Raw genomic sequence first — 16,311 nt, 5'->3', positions numbered from 1 at the left:
ACTCTTGGCATGAAAACAAACTGAGGTTTCTACCATTATTTCACGATTTTTCATGTTCATCACTATTTCAAAATAAAAGTCTGAACATGCCTTAGGAGTATGAACATATTCTTGTAGCAAATTGATAAATTACGGCTCCTCTGTAATTTAATTTGAAAATCAGGCACTAAATATGTAAACTAGAGATTGTAAGCTTTCAAATGATATATAGTTTGTCAAGATTAGTTTAGGTTTAGTATAGGATATTACTGTTTTAAATATATAATGACTGTGGGCCCGCCGGCGGTTAAGGGGTTAATATAAGGGGTTAATATAAGGGGTTAATATAAGGGGTTAATATAAGGGGTTAATATAAGGGGTTAATATAAGGGGTTAATATAAGGGGTTAATATAAGGGGTTAATATAAGGGGTTAATATAAGGGGTTAAAGGGACAAATTAAGATGGTCAACCTTTACTCGTGTTATTCCAAACTTGTATGGCCGCCTTCCTCGTGTGGAACATAAAATTAAAAAACAAAAGTTATTTTGAGAATGGACGATGACATCATGATTTGGGTGAATTGTCCCTTTAAGACTTTAGTATTTAAATGACCTCTGATGTGATTGGCTAAACTCTGTGTAGGTGTAATTCAGTGGGAGGAGCCAAGCTGCTGAATATTGCTGATGTTAATGAGCTCATGGTTGTGATGTCATAGCCATGATTTTTGCCGTTTAGTTAAAAAAAAAAAAAAACAGTGTGTATGACGAAGCCAGATTTGATGTTATGGTTTGGATTAATAAACAACTGATTCTGATTCCACTTAACAATTCCAATTTTCCCATTTTTCCCTAATTATATGACGTTAATCAATCTTTCCTATTCAAAAATAAGTGATTATGAATCAGTACAACTATCTAAACATTATTAAATCAAGATATATTTACTGGAGAAGCAACGACTGAAGATATTAAGTCTTGTTTACTGAAAACTGTATCAAAATCAAGCGAGTTTTTGCGTAAAATAATAACAAGTATCTGCCAATGTTTTCCTTTAGAATCACGTTCATTTTTGCCAAATATTTGATCTTATTTTAAGCATAAATTCACTTCAGTTATTGTTCCTCTCCAGTAAATGTATCTTGATTTAAGAATGATTCGATATTTGTGCTGGAAAACAAGACAGAAACAACATTTCTAAAATAGAAAAAAACAATTTGCAGTGCAAATGATCCCGTTTTTGACATGGTGTCAAAAATATTATTTGGAATATATTTTACAAGATACTATTCAAAATCAAAATCTCATGTTTAAGTCAATGTGTTACTTGCTATTTCATTGTAATTATTTCTGCGTGTACCATAGACACCATAGAAAAGCAGAAACATAACTTGTTTTCATGATGCATATTACATGCAGTTGTTTATATTGTTGCATCCTCCAATTTTACAGTCTCGCTATAATTCATAAAGTGGCACAGCAGGACCCCCTGCCTGTGTGCTGAAGCTCACACACACACACACACACACACGCACACACACACACACACACACACACACACACACACACACACACACACACACACACACACACACACACACACACACAGGGGGCTAATGACGCAGCTACAGACGTCAAAGAGCCGCTCTCCGGGTTATGAGCTCCACTGAATATTCCCTCCTCCAGAACTCATAATTGATATGCGACTCCTTACGGATAATGTGATTAATCAGGAAAGCTCTCCTGACTGAGACTCAGTATCATCACAATAGCGGACACGTGCCACGACTGGGTCATTATAATCCCTGACCTTATAAATCACTCTGGATGTGATGGAGTGTTATGAGGATTAATGTTGCACGATGATGTTGGGAAGTGGGAAGAGTCTCGCTGGCTCACACTGACCCCTGCTGGACGCCCGAGGAACTGCGTGTGTGTGTGTGTGCGCGCGTGTGTTGTGTGTGTGTGCGCGCACGTGTGTTCCTGACAGGAATAAATTACACTTTATATATATTCACATATAAAACTGATGATTTACAATATAATAATATTTCACTGTTTTTACTGTATTTTTGATCAAATAAATGTGAAGCTTGTTTCCGCCACAAAATAAAACATTTTATAAGATATTTGCAACTTTATATCTCCAATTTTGGATTTTATAACACAATTGCTACTTTATATAGATATTTATTTTATATTTATATAGAAATAAAGTCAAAATTGTGAGCTAAAAAGTCGCAATTACCTTTTTTATTCTTTATTCCGTGGTGTAAACAAGCTTCCAGGAATAACTGCAGCATTGCTGAGCAGAAGACACACTTTCATAAACATTAAATCATATTTCCGACCCCGAACCCTTGAACACGCGTGTGTGTGTGTGTGTGTGTGTGTGTGTTGAACCTCAAATAACTTCTTTTCTTTTCCTTCAAACCTGCAACGTTTCATTTTCCAGCCCGGATGATTAATAACTGAAAACATATATTGTGGCCACAACTAACATGATTTGGAGGCATAAAGAGTATTTTATTATGTTTTGATTGTAAAGTATGCATCTTTCTTTACAGTAAATGACTCTTGCTTTCATATTTTGTTGCGGTGACATTCAGAAATGTTTAATATGGTAATATCTCATGCTCAAACTTCATTTCCCGGATATTTCTTCCCTCCACTTTGATTTAAAACGTAATTAGATTTGAACAGAAAGACATTGGAGGAATTTCTAAATATGAATCCGTCTTATTTTGTGGATTTGACACCATGAGTGTGGATTCACATCAAAGTGTGTTGAGCTGAGCGCAGGGACTCATGGGTAATGCGTAATGTAAACCCGACCGCTCTTATCTGTCCTCACGCTCGCGCTTTAATTTGCTTTCAATTACGATATAACTCTCGAGACTGTGTGAGGAGTGTGTAACACACACACACACACACACACACACACACACACACACACACACACACACACACACACACCGCCAGATATATTATACGTCACAAGAAAACATTGAGCTTTCATACGGAAACCACCAATAATCATTTACATTTACTTGCAGAAAGGGTTTATACAAATATATAGTATAGTAAAAATTATAAAATAATATAAAAAAATATATATCTATATAAAACACAAAATTGTGAAAACAAATAAAATACATAGTAAAAAACAAACAAATAAAATAGTAAAATAAATAAACTCTCTATCTCTCTCTCTCTCTATATATATATATATATATAAAATACAGAAAATAAATTGTATATAGGAAATACATATAATAAATCTATATAACCTCATATAATTTATATTGAATAAACACACACACACACACACACACATGCATAGTAAAATAAATGAATATGTAAAACAAAGAAAATCCTAAAGTTTTTATAATAAATATCTATATATTCAATAAATATAATGGAAATCAATTTAAAACACAGATCAAATATATAGTATTATATGGGATATTTAAAATTAAACAGTATTTTATGGGATGAGAAAGGCTCGGTTGATTAGCATTGCATTATAAATATACTTTATTCTCATGAAATTACCGGAGATAAACCATATATTGTCGACGTTTTATACTTATATACTGTATGCTACGACTGTTTCTTGATTGGAAAGTGTGTGAGAGTTTATTGTGTTTTGATTTAAAGAATGATTTGGTTTTTATAATGATGTATTTAAAGAGGAAACTCGCCGCGATCAGATTTGTTCAAATTCATTGTGTATTTTTCTCTGAGAACACAAACATAAGTAATGCAATATTTTGTCTATGTTACAAATTGAAAGTTTATTAATACTCCTTTTACATGAGATTAGGAGCATCCATGAAATATCTCACTGATTCTTCAGTGTTGAGTGTGTTTCTGACATTAAAATGGCTCTAGGATTTTTTCAGACCCCAAAATTAACATGAGGTGAAATTAATATGAATATTTAATATTACAGAAATTAGACAAATTTGGGTAGGACTTTTTTTTTTTTTTTTTTTTGCAGCGTCCTTGTACTTATCATAGTAATAACAGTAAATTATGCATAATTACATGCAACTAATCCTCAACCAAACCCTAACCCTATAGTAAGTACATGTTGTTAATATTATTACTTAAATATATAATTACACTGTAACAATGACTCCTTAAAATAAAGTGTAATCTAAATTTGATTTATTTTAAGGTTAAGTAGTTACATTGCACCTTAAAGAAGTACTGAGTAATATTAATTAACTACATGTAGAGTTAGGGTTATTTACTTTTAATTATGCAAAATTTACTGTTATTACTATAGTAAGTACATGTAGTAACGTGCAACTACGTCACTTAAAAATAAAGTGTTTGTTTGATTTTTATATCGTTGCTTCCTGCAGTTTTTACTAACACACACCAGGTGGCGCTAGAGGTTGAGGAATGTTTTCTTTACTTGCTTAAAAACATTTGTTGTCTTTCCAGATTCGAGGATTCCTGGCAAGATTTGACAACGTCCTTCCTGCAAGTTTGGCGTTTGACAAATGCACCGCATGCTCACCAGTAGTAAGTGACCATTTACCATTTACATGCTTTATTAAAATTATACTTTATTAAAAACGTCAAGCGTTGACTAAAAATTATAATGCATTATAATGTTTTAATAACAGTTTTGTTATTATAATGCAATCATTTATAATCAAATACTGTGCTTGTGATAGGAGTGTCAGAGTGTAATGGCATCTCAAGCATGCTTGTCCTGCAGATATTTGAAGTATCTGTAGGTGTGTGTGTGTGTGTGTGTGTGTGTGTGTGGTAGAGAGGCCATGTGTGTTGAATTAAGCTTCTTGTTGATGTCACAGTCGCATGCGAGTAATTAGGGCTGAATTGAAGTGTTTTTTCCCAGCGGTCGCGCTGTTGTCGACGGGTTCGCGTCTCATAAATCTCTTCTGCATGTGTGGATGTGGTTTTTCACTCGCCCTCGCTCTTATTTAGTGTTCTCGGAGCCACTCCTTCCTCCCGAACACACACTGGTACGTCTGAAGCCGTAACTCTTCCCTTCCCCCTCTCCACTCACTTTCTCCCAAGTTCTCTCTCTCTCTTGCTCTCTCTCTCACTCTCTCACTCTCTCTCTCTCTCTCTCTCTCTCTCTCTCTCTCTCTCTCTTTCTATTTTCTTTGCGCTGTAAAGACATAAAAAGCCTCGTAAAATGTCTCAGATCTTTACAGTTTGATGCAAGACTGTGTGAGGTCAGTGTCGAGGGGATCCTATCCATGTCTTTTACAGAAATAGTTTACCTAAAAATATACATTTTCAGTGTTAGGACACTAAGGTTTGTAAATTATTTTAAACTTGTTTCTTTTAAGCTTCCACATAAAAAGTTTTTCTGTAATGAACAGAAGTAAAGAACATTTAATTCATACACTAAGTAAATCCATGAGCTCTGGAGAGACCTGCGTGAAACATCTTTACTATTAGTTTCAGTTGATTTTGATTCACTTATTTGATAGATAGATGGATAGATAGATAGATAGATAGATTGATAGATAGATAGATAGATAGATAGATAGATAGATAGGATTGGATGGATGGAACGAACAAACTACCCCTGAAAAACAACCCCACACCATAATCCACCAACCACCAAACTTTACACTTGGCACAATGCAGTCAGGCAAGTACCTGGCAACCGCTAAAAACCCAGACTCATCCATCGAGTCACGCTTCTCTGTCTGGCAATCCGTCACTCCAGAGAACACGTCTCCACTGCTCTAGAGTCCAGTGCTTTACACCACTGCATCTCACGCTTTACACCACTGCATCTCACGCTTTACACCACTGCATCTCACGCTTTACACCACTGCATCTCACGCTTTACACCACTGCATCTCACGCTTTACACCACTGCATCTCACACTTTACACCACTGCATCTCACTCTTTACACCACTGCATCTCACGCTTTACACCACTGCATCTCACGCTTTACACCACTGCATCTCACGCTTTACACCACTGCATCTCACGCTTTACACCACTGCATCTCACGCTTTACACCACTGCATCTCACGCTTTACACCACTGCATCTCACGCTTTACACCACTGCATCTCACACTTTACACCACTGCATCTCACTCTTTACACCACTGCATCTCACTCTTTACACCACTGCATCTCACGCTTTACACCACTGCATCTCACGCTTTACACCACTGCATCTCACGCTTTACACCACTGCATCTCACGCTTTACACCACTGCATCTCACGCTTTACACCACTGCATCTCACGCTTTACACCACTGCATCTCACGCTTTACACCACTGCATCTCACGCTTTACACCACTGCATCTCACGCTTTACACCACTGCATCTCACGCTTTACACCACTGCATCTCACGCTTTACACCACTGCATCTCACGCTTTACACCACTGCATCTCACGCTTTACACCACTGCATCCCACGCTTTACACCACTGCATCTCACACTTTACACCACTGCATCTCACACTTTACACCACTGCATCCCACACTTTACACCACTGCATCTCACACTTTACACCACTGCATCTCACGCTTTACACCACTGCATCTCACACTTTACACCACTGCATCTCACGCTTTACACCACTGCATCTCACGCTTTACACCACTGCACCCCACACTTTACACCACTGCATCTCACGCTTTACACCACTGCATCTCACACTTTACACCACTGCATCTCACACTTTACACCACTGCATCCCACACTTTACACCACTGCATCTCACACTTTACACCACTGCATCTCACGCTTTACACCACTGCATCTCACACTTTACACCACTGCACCCCACACTTTACACCACTGCATCTCACGCTTTACACCACTGCATCTCACGCTTTACACCACTGCATCCCACACTTTACACCACTGCATCTCACACTTTACACCACTGCATCTCACGCTTTACACCACTGCATCCCACACTTTACACCACTGCATCTCACGCTTTACACCACTGCATCTCACACTTTACACCACTGCATCTCACGCTTTACACCACTGCATCTCACGCTTTACACCACTGCATCTCACACTTTACACCACTGCATCTCACGCTTTACACCACTGCATCTCACACTTTACACCACTGCATCTCACACTTTACACCACTGCATCTCACTCTTTACACCACTGCATCTCACACTTTACACCACTGCATCTCACACTTTACACCACTGCATCTCACGCTTTACACCACTGCATCTCACTCTTTACACCACTGCATCTCACGCTTTACACCACTGCATCTCACGCTTTACACCACTGCATCTCACGCTTTACACCACTGCATCTCACGCTTTACACCACTGCATCGCACACTTTACACCACTGCATCTCACACTTTACACCACTGCATCTCACGCTTTACACCACTGCATCCCACACTTTACACCACTGCATCTCACGCTTTACACCACTGCATCTCACGCTTTACACCACTGCATCCCACGCTTTACACCACTGCATCTCACGCTTTACACCACTGCATCCCACGCTTTACACCACTGCATCTCACGCTTTACACCACTGCATCCCACGCTTTACACCACTGCATCTCACGCTTTACACCACTGCATCCCACACTTTACACCACTGCATCTCACGCTTTACACCACTGCATCCCACGCTTTACACCACTGCATCTCACGCTTTACACCACTGCATCTCACGCTTTACACCACTGCATCTCACGCTTTACACCACTGCATCCCACGCTTTACACCACTGCATCTCACGCTTTACACCACTGCATCCCACGCTTTACACCACTGCATCTCACGCTTTACACCACTGCATCTCACGCTTTACACCACTGCATCTCACGCTTTACACCACTGCATCCCACGCTTTACACCACTGCATCTCACGCTTTACACCACTGCATCCCACGCTTTACACCACTGCATCTCACGCTTTACACCACTGCATCCCACGCTTTACACCACTGCATCTCACGCTTTACACCACTGCATCTCACGCTTTACACCACTGCATCTCACACTTTACACCACTGCATCCCACGCTTTACACCACTGCATCCCACACTTTACACCACTGCATCCCACGCTTTACACCACTGCATCTCACGCTTTACACCACTGCATCTCACGCTTTACACCACTGCATCTCACGCTTTACACCACTGCCTCCTAGGGGTGTGCTAAAAAATCGATACAGCGATACATCGCGATTTTTATATTCATGATACACAACATCGATTTCCAGCTCAAAAAATCGATGTTAAAAAAAAAAAAAAATAATAATTTAAATCACGTTTTAAACGGGGTGTGACCTGGTGAACTACAACCTCCGTTCCTGCAACGTTAGATGTCGCAGTATGGCGGCTTTATGTTCTTGTCGTGGACAAGAAACATATCAGACTACACACGTTGCTTTCCGTCAGTCATCGCGTGCCGTCTCACACACACATTCACTCGCACACATACTCGCTCGCGCTCACTCACACACACACACACACACACAAACAGCGCTCACACACTCTCACACACACGCACTCTCTAACGCTCACTCACTCACACAAACAGCGCGCGCGCACACACACACACTCTCGCGCTCACTCACACACAGAAACGCACGCTCACTCAGTAGCGCACACACACTCTCTCGCTCACTCACTCACACAAACGCACATTCACTCACACAAACGCACATTCACTCACACACGCACTCTCTCGCGCTCACTCACTCACACAAACGCACATTCACTCACACACGCACTCTCTCGCGCTCACTCACTCACACAAACGCACATTCACTCACACACACAAACGCACGCTCACTCAGTAGCGCACACACACTCTCAATTTCGGTAGTGAAAGCTGCATATTTCACTTCATTGTTTACATGGACAGTACCTGAGTATCTGCACTTTATTTCCATGTTTTTTTTTTTAATTCAAGCTCAGCCCCACATAACCTCAGTGAGTTAACTTACCGTAACTGTGCACTACACTTTAATTTAGTTTTAAATATCTAATGCACTTTATTTTAACGTTTTTAATGTGTCCATTGTTAAAAGTTCAAGTCTATTTTGTTATGGCAGCTAAAAAAATAAATTGGAAAGGAAATTTTGTAATATATTGCTTTGACTCAATTCTTCTGCTGATTTATCAATGTGATCTGATGTAAGACTACTCAGATGGCACACACCTTAACTTGTATTTTATTTTGGTTTTACATTTTTAGTTAACTGTGTGGAATATCGCAATATTTATCGTATCGTGATGTATCGTGATGAAATCGTATCGTGATCCATGTATCGTGATGCGTATCGTATCGTGAAGTCCTTGCCAATACCCACCCCTACTGCCTCCCACGCTTTACACCACTGCATCCCACGCTTTACACCACTGCATCCCACGCTTTACACCACTGCCTCCCACGCTTTACACCACTGCATCTCACACTTTACACCACTGCATCCCACGCTTTACACCACTGCATCTCACGCTTTACACCACTGCATCCCACGCTTTACACCACTGCCTCCCACGCTTTACACCACTGCATCTCACACTTTACACCACTGCATCCCACGCTTTACACCACTGCATCCCACGCTTTACACCACTGCCTCCCACGCTTTACACCACTGCATCTCACACTTTACACCACTGCATCCCACGCTTTACACCACTGCCTCCCACGCTTTACACCACTGCATCTCATGCTTTACACCACTGCATCTCACGCTTTACACCACTGCATCTCACACTTTACACCACTGCATCCCACACTTTACACCACTGCATCTCACGCTTTACACCACTGCATCTCACTCTTTACACCACTGCATCTCACACTTTACACCACTGCATCTCACGCTTTACACCACTGCATCTCACTCTTTACACCACTGCATCTCACACTTTACACCACTGCATCTCACACTTTACACCACTGCATCTCACTCTTTACACCACTGCATCTCACTCTTTACACCACTGCATCTCACGCTTTACACCACTGCATCCCACACTTTACACCACTGCATCCCACACTTTACACCACTGCATCTCACGCTTTACACCACTGCATCTCACGCTTTACACCACTGCATCCCACACTTTACACCACTGCATCTCACGCTTTACACCACTGCATCTCACGCTTTACACCACTGCATCCCACACTTTACACCACTGCATCTCACGCTTTACACCACTGCATCTCACACTTTACACCACTGCATCCCACACTTTACACCACTGCATCTCACGCTTTACACCACTGCATCTCACTCTTTACACCACTGCATCTCACACTTTACACCACTGCATCTCACTCTTTACACCACTGCATCTCACGCTTTACACCACTGCATCTCACGCTTTACACCACTGCATCTCACGCTTTACACCACTGCATCTCACGCTTTACACCACTGCATCTCACGCTTTACACCACTGCATCTCACGCTTTACACCACTGCATCTCACGCTTTACACCACTGCATCTCACGCTTTACACCACTGCATCACACGCTTTACACCACTGCTTCCCACACTTTACACCACTGCATCCCACGCTTTACACCACTGCATCTCACGCTTTACACCACTGCATCTCACGCTTTACACCACTGCATCCCACGCTTTACACCACTGCATCCCACGCTTTACACCACTGCATCCCACACTTTACACCACTGCATCCCACGCTTTACACCACTGCATCCCACGCTTTACACCACTGCATCTCACGCTTTACACCACTGCATCTCACGCTTTACACCACTGCATCTCACGCTTTACACCACTGCACCCCACGCTTTACACCACTGCATCTCACACTTTACCCCACTGCATCCCACACTTCACCCCACTGCATCCCACGCTTTACACCACTGCATCCCACACTTTACACCACTGCATCTCACACTTTACACCACTGCATCCCACACTTTACACCACTGCATCTCACACTTTACCCCACTGCATCCCACACTTCACCCCACTGCATCCCACGCTTTACACCACTGCATCCCACACTTTACACCACTGCATCCCACGCTTTACACCACTGCATCCCACGCTTTACACCACTGCATCCCACACTTTACACCACTGCATCCCACGCTTTACACCACTGCATCCCACGCTTTACACCACTGCATCTCACGCTTTACACCACTGCATCCCACGCTTTACCCCACTGCATCCCACGCTTTACACCACTGCATCCCACGCTTTACCCCACTGCCTCCCACGCTTTACACCACTGCATCCCACGCTTTACACCACTGCATCCCACACTTTACACCACTGCATCTCACACTTTACACCACTGCATCCCACACTTTACACCACTGCATCTCACACTTTAAACCACTGCATCTCACCTTTTACACCACTGCATCTCACGCTTTACACCACTGCATCTCACACTTTACACCACTGCATCCCACACTTTACACCACTGCATCCCACGCTTTACACCACTGCATCCCACACTTTACACCACTGCATCCCACGCTTTACACCACTGCATCCCACGCTTTACACCACTGCATCCCACGCTTTACACCACTGCATCTCACGCTTTACACCACTGCATCCCACGCTTTACACCACTGCATCCCACACTTTACACCACTGCATCTCACACTTTACACCACTGCATCTCACACTTTACACCACTGCATCCCACACTTTACACCACTGCATCCCACGCTTTACACCACTGCATCCCACGCTTTACACCACTGCATCCCACGCTTTACACCACTGCATCCCACGCTTTACACCACTGCATCCCACACTTTACACCACTGCATCCCACGCTTTACACCACTGCATCCCACGCTTTACACCACTGCATCTCACGCTTTACACCACTGCATCCCACGCTTTACCCCACTGCATCCCACTCTTTACACCACTGCATCCCACGCTTTACCCCACTGCCTCCCACGCTTTACACCACTGCATCCCACGCTTTACACCACTGCATCCCACACTTTACACCACTGCATCTCACACTTTACACCACTGCATCCCACACTTTACACCACTGCATCTCACACTTTAAACCACTGCATCTCACCTTTTACACCACTGCATCTCACGCTTTACACCACTGCATCCCACACTTTACACCACTGCATCTCACACTTTAAACCACTGCATCTCACCTTTTACACCACTGCATCTCACGCTTTACACCACTGCATCTCACACTTTACACCACTGCATCTCACGCTTTACACCACTGCACCCCACACTTTACACCACTGCATCTCACACTTTACACCACTGCATCTCACACTTTAAACCACTGCATCTCACCTTTTACACCACTGCATCTCACGCTTTACACCACTGCATCTCACGCTTTACACCACTGCATCTCACGCTTTACACCACTGCATCTCACGCTTTACACCACTGCATCTCACGCTTTACACCACTGCATCTCACGCTTTACACCACTGCATCTCACACTTTACACCACTGCATCTCACGCTTTACACCACTGCTAGAGAATATGGGGAAAATAATCAACATTCAAGCAGGAAACCTGCTCTAGTATTAAAAGTCCCTTAAGACTCGCTTCTTCAGATTGCTGTATAGTTTCATTGAAGTTAAAGGCTATTTTTACCCAGCGCTGAACACGAACTACTGGCAGACGGGAGTAAAACGATCTGAGGTTTTTATCTGCATGGAGGAAAAACCTCCACCATCTCTTCAAACAATTACAGGGGAAGTTACAAGAAGCAGAGAGAGAGAGAGAGAGATGTATGTAAACCAGATGTGCTGCTCGCCCTCTCTTACACACACACACACACACACACACACACACACACTCACACTTGCGTCAGTGATTTAACAGGCTTCATAAGTCAAAGGCTCCAATATAAGGAGGTCAACTCTTGGAAAACACAATTAAATCTTGTTTAGTTGCTCCTCCTGCTGTTCTGTTGCTAGGCAAGAAAGCAAGTGTATGCTCATGATCTGTTTCAAATACAGTGTGATGTTTGTTCACAGAAGATAAATACGTTTACTCTGACAGAAAATGATTTGTTTTCGTAGTTTATGTCTTTGAAAAAGTTTTATACTGTAGATTCTGTCAGGATTTCAAAGGTTTTCACGTAGTATGTAGTTTGTTTGGTTTCTTTTAGTAAAGGCTCCACTGCAATGCCATTTGTTTGACAGTTAACCTCAACAATTTTTGAGCAAATACATAATGTCCTTGATCTCTGTTAGCATTTGTGTTTCAGAGTGACCATATTATCTACTTTCTACTACATATCTACTACATATTATTTTCTTTGTAAGGTTCACTTATAATGTAAGTCAAGTGTTCTTGCCTCAGAAACAGTAATTAGGCTGTAAATACACCACTGTTAATCAGTTGATCTATCAACTTTTTACAGTTAGTCAAATTAATCTATCAACTATTTTTACAATTAGTCAATTAATCTGCCGACTATTTTTACAACTAGTCTTTTAATCTATCGATTAGTCAGTTAATTTGTCGACTATTTTTACAATTAGTCAGTTAATCTTTTTATTTATTTAATCTGTCTATTTTTAAGATTAACCGTTTAGTTAACCCACAAAACCTTCTGATATTAATATTTAAAGACTCCCTATGGTGAAAATCCAGCTTTTAATGTTGTTTATGTGTCTATATGGTGTTTTTAATATGCTTTAAGACAAACCATGTGTAAATTTATAAGTCAGCACCATTGCTGAGGATTAAAGAAAGCTTTGTTATGCTCAAACAGCAACATTATACACTAAAGAAAGTAAAAAAGTGTAGTAGGCTCTCTGGAAAGAAGCATCCGAGTTCATGGGGTTTGGACAGATGAGCTCCGGTCTACTCTCGCCCGTTCTGTCCGTCAACTCATCCATGTCTGGTTCACCGAGAGCAACAGTGCCACTCATTCATCAGCTTCAGCAGAAACTCAATCTCCGCTGAGAACGAGCTGAAAGGAGCCAGTGTGATTGTGGAGGAGTGTGTGTCTGAGGAGTGTGTGTCTGAGTGAGAAGCTTCTCGAGTGTTTCAGCCTGACAGACAGTGGTGCCAGATGTCTCTCGCCCGCCTCTCTCTCTCTGCATGTGACCGCAGTTTCAGATTGTGTTATCGCTGTGTTTGGATGTGCACCGGCCAACAAGCCAACTGTATGCGAGCTTCTCGAGTCTGAACATGTTGAATCGGTCAACTTCTGAATCAATAGCGTGTGATGAGCGCGTTTACAGCAAGTTTGGAGTCAAACACACATATAACCGAGTGTCTTTCAAGGACAATCTGTTGCCGCTCCGCTCTACTTCAAAAGGGAAATGCTGACATTTCAAAAACATGTTAAATAACATTTCAAAGCAGCAACAAAATCTGACATGAACTGCCCCATAAATATTGTTTCAGCAACACTTTACAGCAAGGTTCATTGGTTACATTAGTTAACATGCACTTATTTATCTAAGTTCCATTTACGTTACATTTATTCATTTAGCAGATGCTTTTATCCAAAGCGACTTACAAATGAGAACAATAGAAGCATTTAAACTAATAATAGGACAACAATATGCAAGTGCTAGTTTAGTCTAATGCAGTACATGTTATTTATTTTATAGAATAGAAGAGAAAGTGTTAGTATTAATGGATCAAGTGTTGCCGAAATATTATATAAATATTATAGTTAATATTAATTTCAACATTTACTAATGCGTTATTAAAATCAAAGGTTGTATTTGTTAACATTAGTTAATGCGCTGTGAACTAACATGAACACACAATGAACCGCTGTATTTTTATTAACTAACATTAAAAAAGATGAATAAATACTGTAACGAATGTATTGCTCATTATTATAAATACATGAACTAATGAACCCTATTGTAAAGTGTTAGCAACATTTTAAATAACATATTTCAAAGCAGCATTAAAATCGGACATGAACTGTCCCACAAATATTGTTTCTTATGGTCAAATATCATTAAAAATCCACTGCACATGTGCAGTCTTAGAATGCATTTTTTTCATTCCACTGCGCTCCTTTTCCATTGTTTTTTCTAAACATGCGCTAGACGGACGTCTTTAACCATTGCACACTCCCATGTTGGCGTCATAAAAACATTTTATTTAGAAGGCGGGGCTTATTCCACCATATTGTGCTTTGCTCCTCTCACAGTCATAGTAATATGAGTGCACTGATCAATTAAAGGCACAATATGTAAGATTTTTAGATTAAAATATCCAAAAAACACTAGAACAGTGTTAAATATGTTGTTGACTTGTGTACTTATATTTCCGGTTTATTTTGCAGAAACAATGGAAACACCAAAGACGCTTTAATATATTATGTTTTATTAATTTTTTTATTATATCTTTTATTAGACAAGGGAACAACTGTTTTGATACATTTATTGACCGGACACTAATCATTGTTATATCGCTCAACACTGCTAGTCTTATTGTTTGAATCGCGTGTTTTCTTGATTTTCGGCGAGTACCCTGTCTTTACCGCGCCTCAGAGAAAAACACTACATTGTCAAGTGGCTAACATAACATAATCAGATGCAGCTTTATTCTTAGTAACGGTAATGCAGCATTTTCTCCGTCATACAATATGTTTTCAAATTAATTGCATGCCATCCAGCATTTATTGTTTTGAAGAGGCGACCTCTAGTGGCGAAGAACTACACATTGTGCCTTTAAGACCCAGAAGAAGAGCTGTGGGTCCGAGTCACTTTACCGTCACAGCTGTTGTTATAAAGGATTGAAATGGTGTTATTCAGGGTTCCCACGGGTCCTTGAAAGTTTGTGAATCTGAAGAAGAAAAAAATCAGGGCCCTGGAAAGTTTTTGAAAATAAACACACAGGTCCTTGAAAGTGCTCGAATTTCTTTTGTGCAAGAAGTTTTCTGGGGGGAAAAAATCCGTAATTTTCCCTCCGGTCCGCTAATGTGTTATTCCGCCAGCACTCCGTGCACACTAGCCCAAATATGTTCAGCCAATGACCGTATATTGTGTTCAATAAATATGACACATTTGTGATCATTTGTTGCCCAAAGATTTAATTTAATTTAATGTAATGTTGAATTGCTTTGGTTGTTGAGATAATGTAAAACCATGAGTATCACATCTTAAAACTTCTGGTTACATGATGAGGCTAAGCTCTTTTCAATCAAATCCATGCAAAAGTTAATATCAGATTATTGTAGAATACAGTATAGGATGTACCCAATATTCTTCAATTTGATGCAAAACAGAAAAATACAACAAATAGAATATCAGATCTCTGTCATATGGCAAACAAAAATAAAAAAAATGTTGCGTAGTTGTGTTTGC

The 16,311-nt window shown here is 40.8% G+C and overlaps 1 protein-coding gene across 5 annotated transcripts in view; it reads left to right on the top strand.

Moving 5' to 3' along the window:
* Positions 1-16,311, top strand: part of atg7 (ATG7 autophagy related 7 homolog) — a 123,147-nt gene that overhangs the window by 60,761 nt on the left and 46,075 nt on the right. For all 5 annotated transcript variants that reach the window (XR_013795893.1, XR_013795894.1, XR_013795895.1 and 2 more), the window contains exon 18: positions 4,433-4,513. Coding sequence is in view for 1 of the 5 variants with exons in the window: in XM_079597525.1 (XP_079453651.1) it covers positions 4,433-4,513 (81 nt within the window). In the remaining 4 variants the exon portion in view is untranslated. The remainder of the gene's footprint in view (positions 1-4,432; positions 4,514-16,311) is intronic.

The sequence above is a fragment of the Phoxinus phoxinus genome, assembly GCF_949152265.1.
Source record: "Phoxinus phoxinus genome assembly, chromosome: 22".
Lineage (NCBI taxonomy): Eukaryota > Metazoa > Chordata > Actinopteri > Cypriniformes > Leuciscidae > Phoxinus > Phoxinus phoxinus.
The sequence above is the reverse complement of the archived record's forward strand: the minus strand, read 5'-3'. Positions and strand labels throughout refer to the sequence as shown.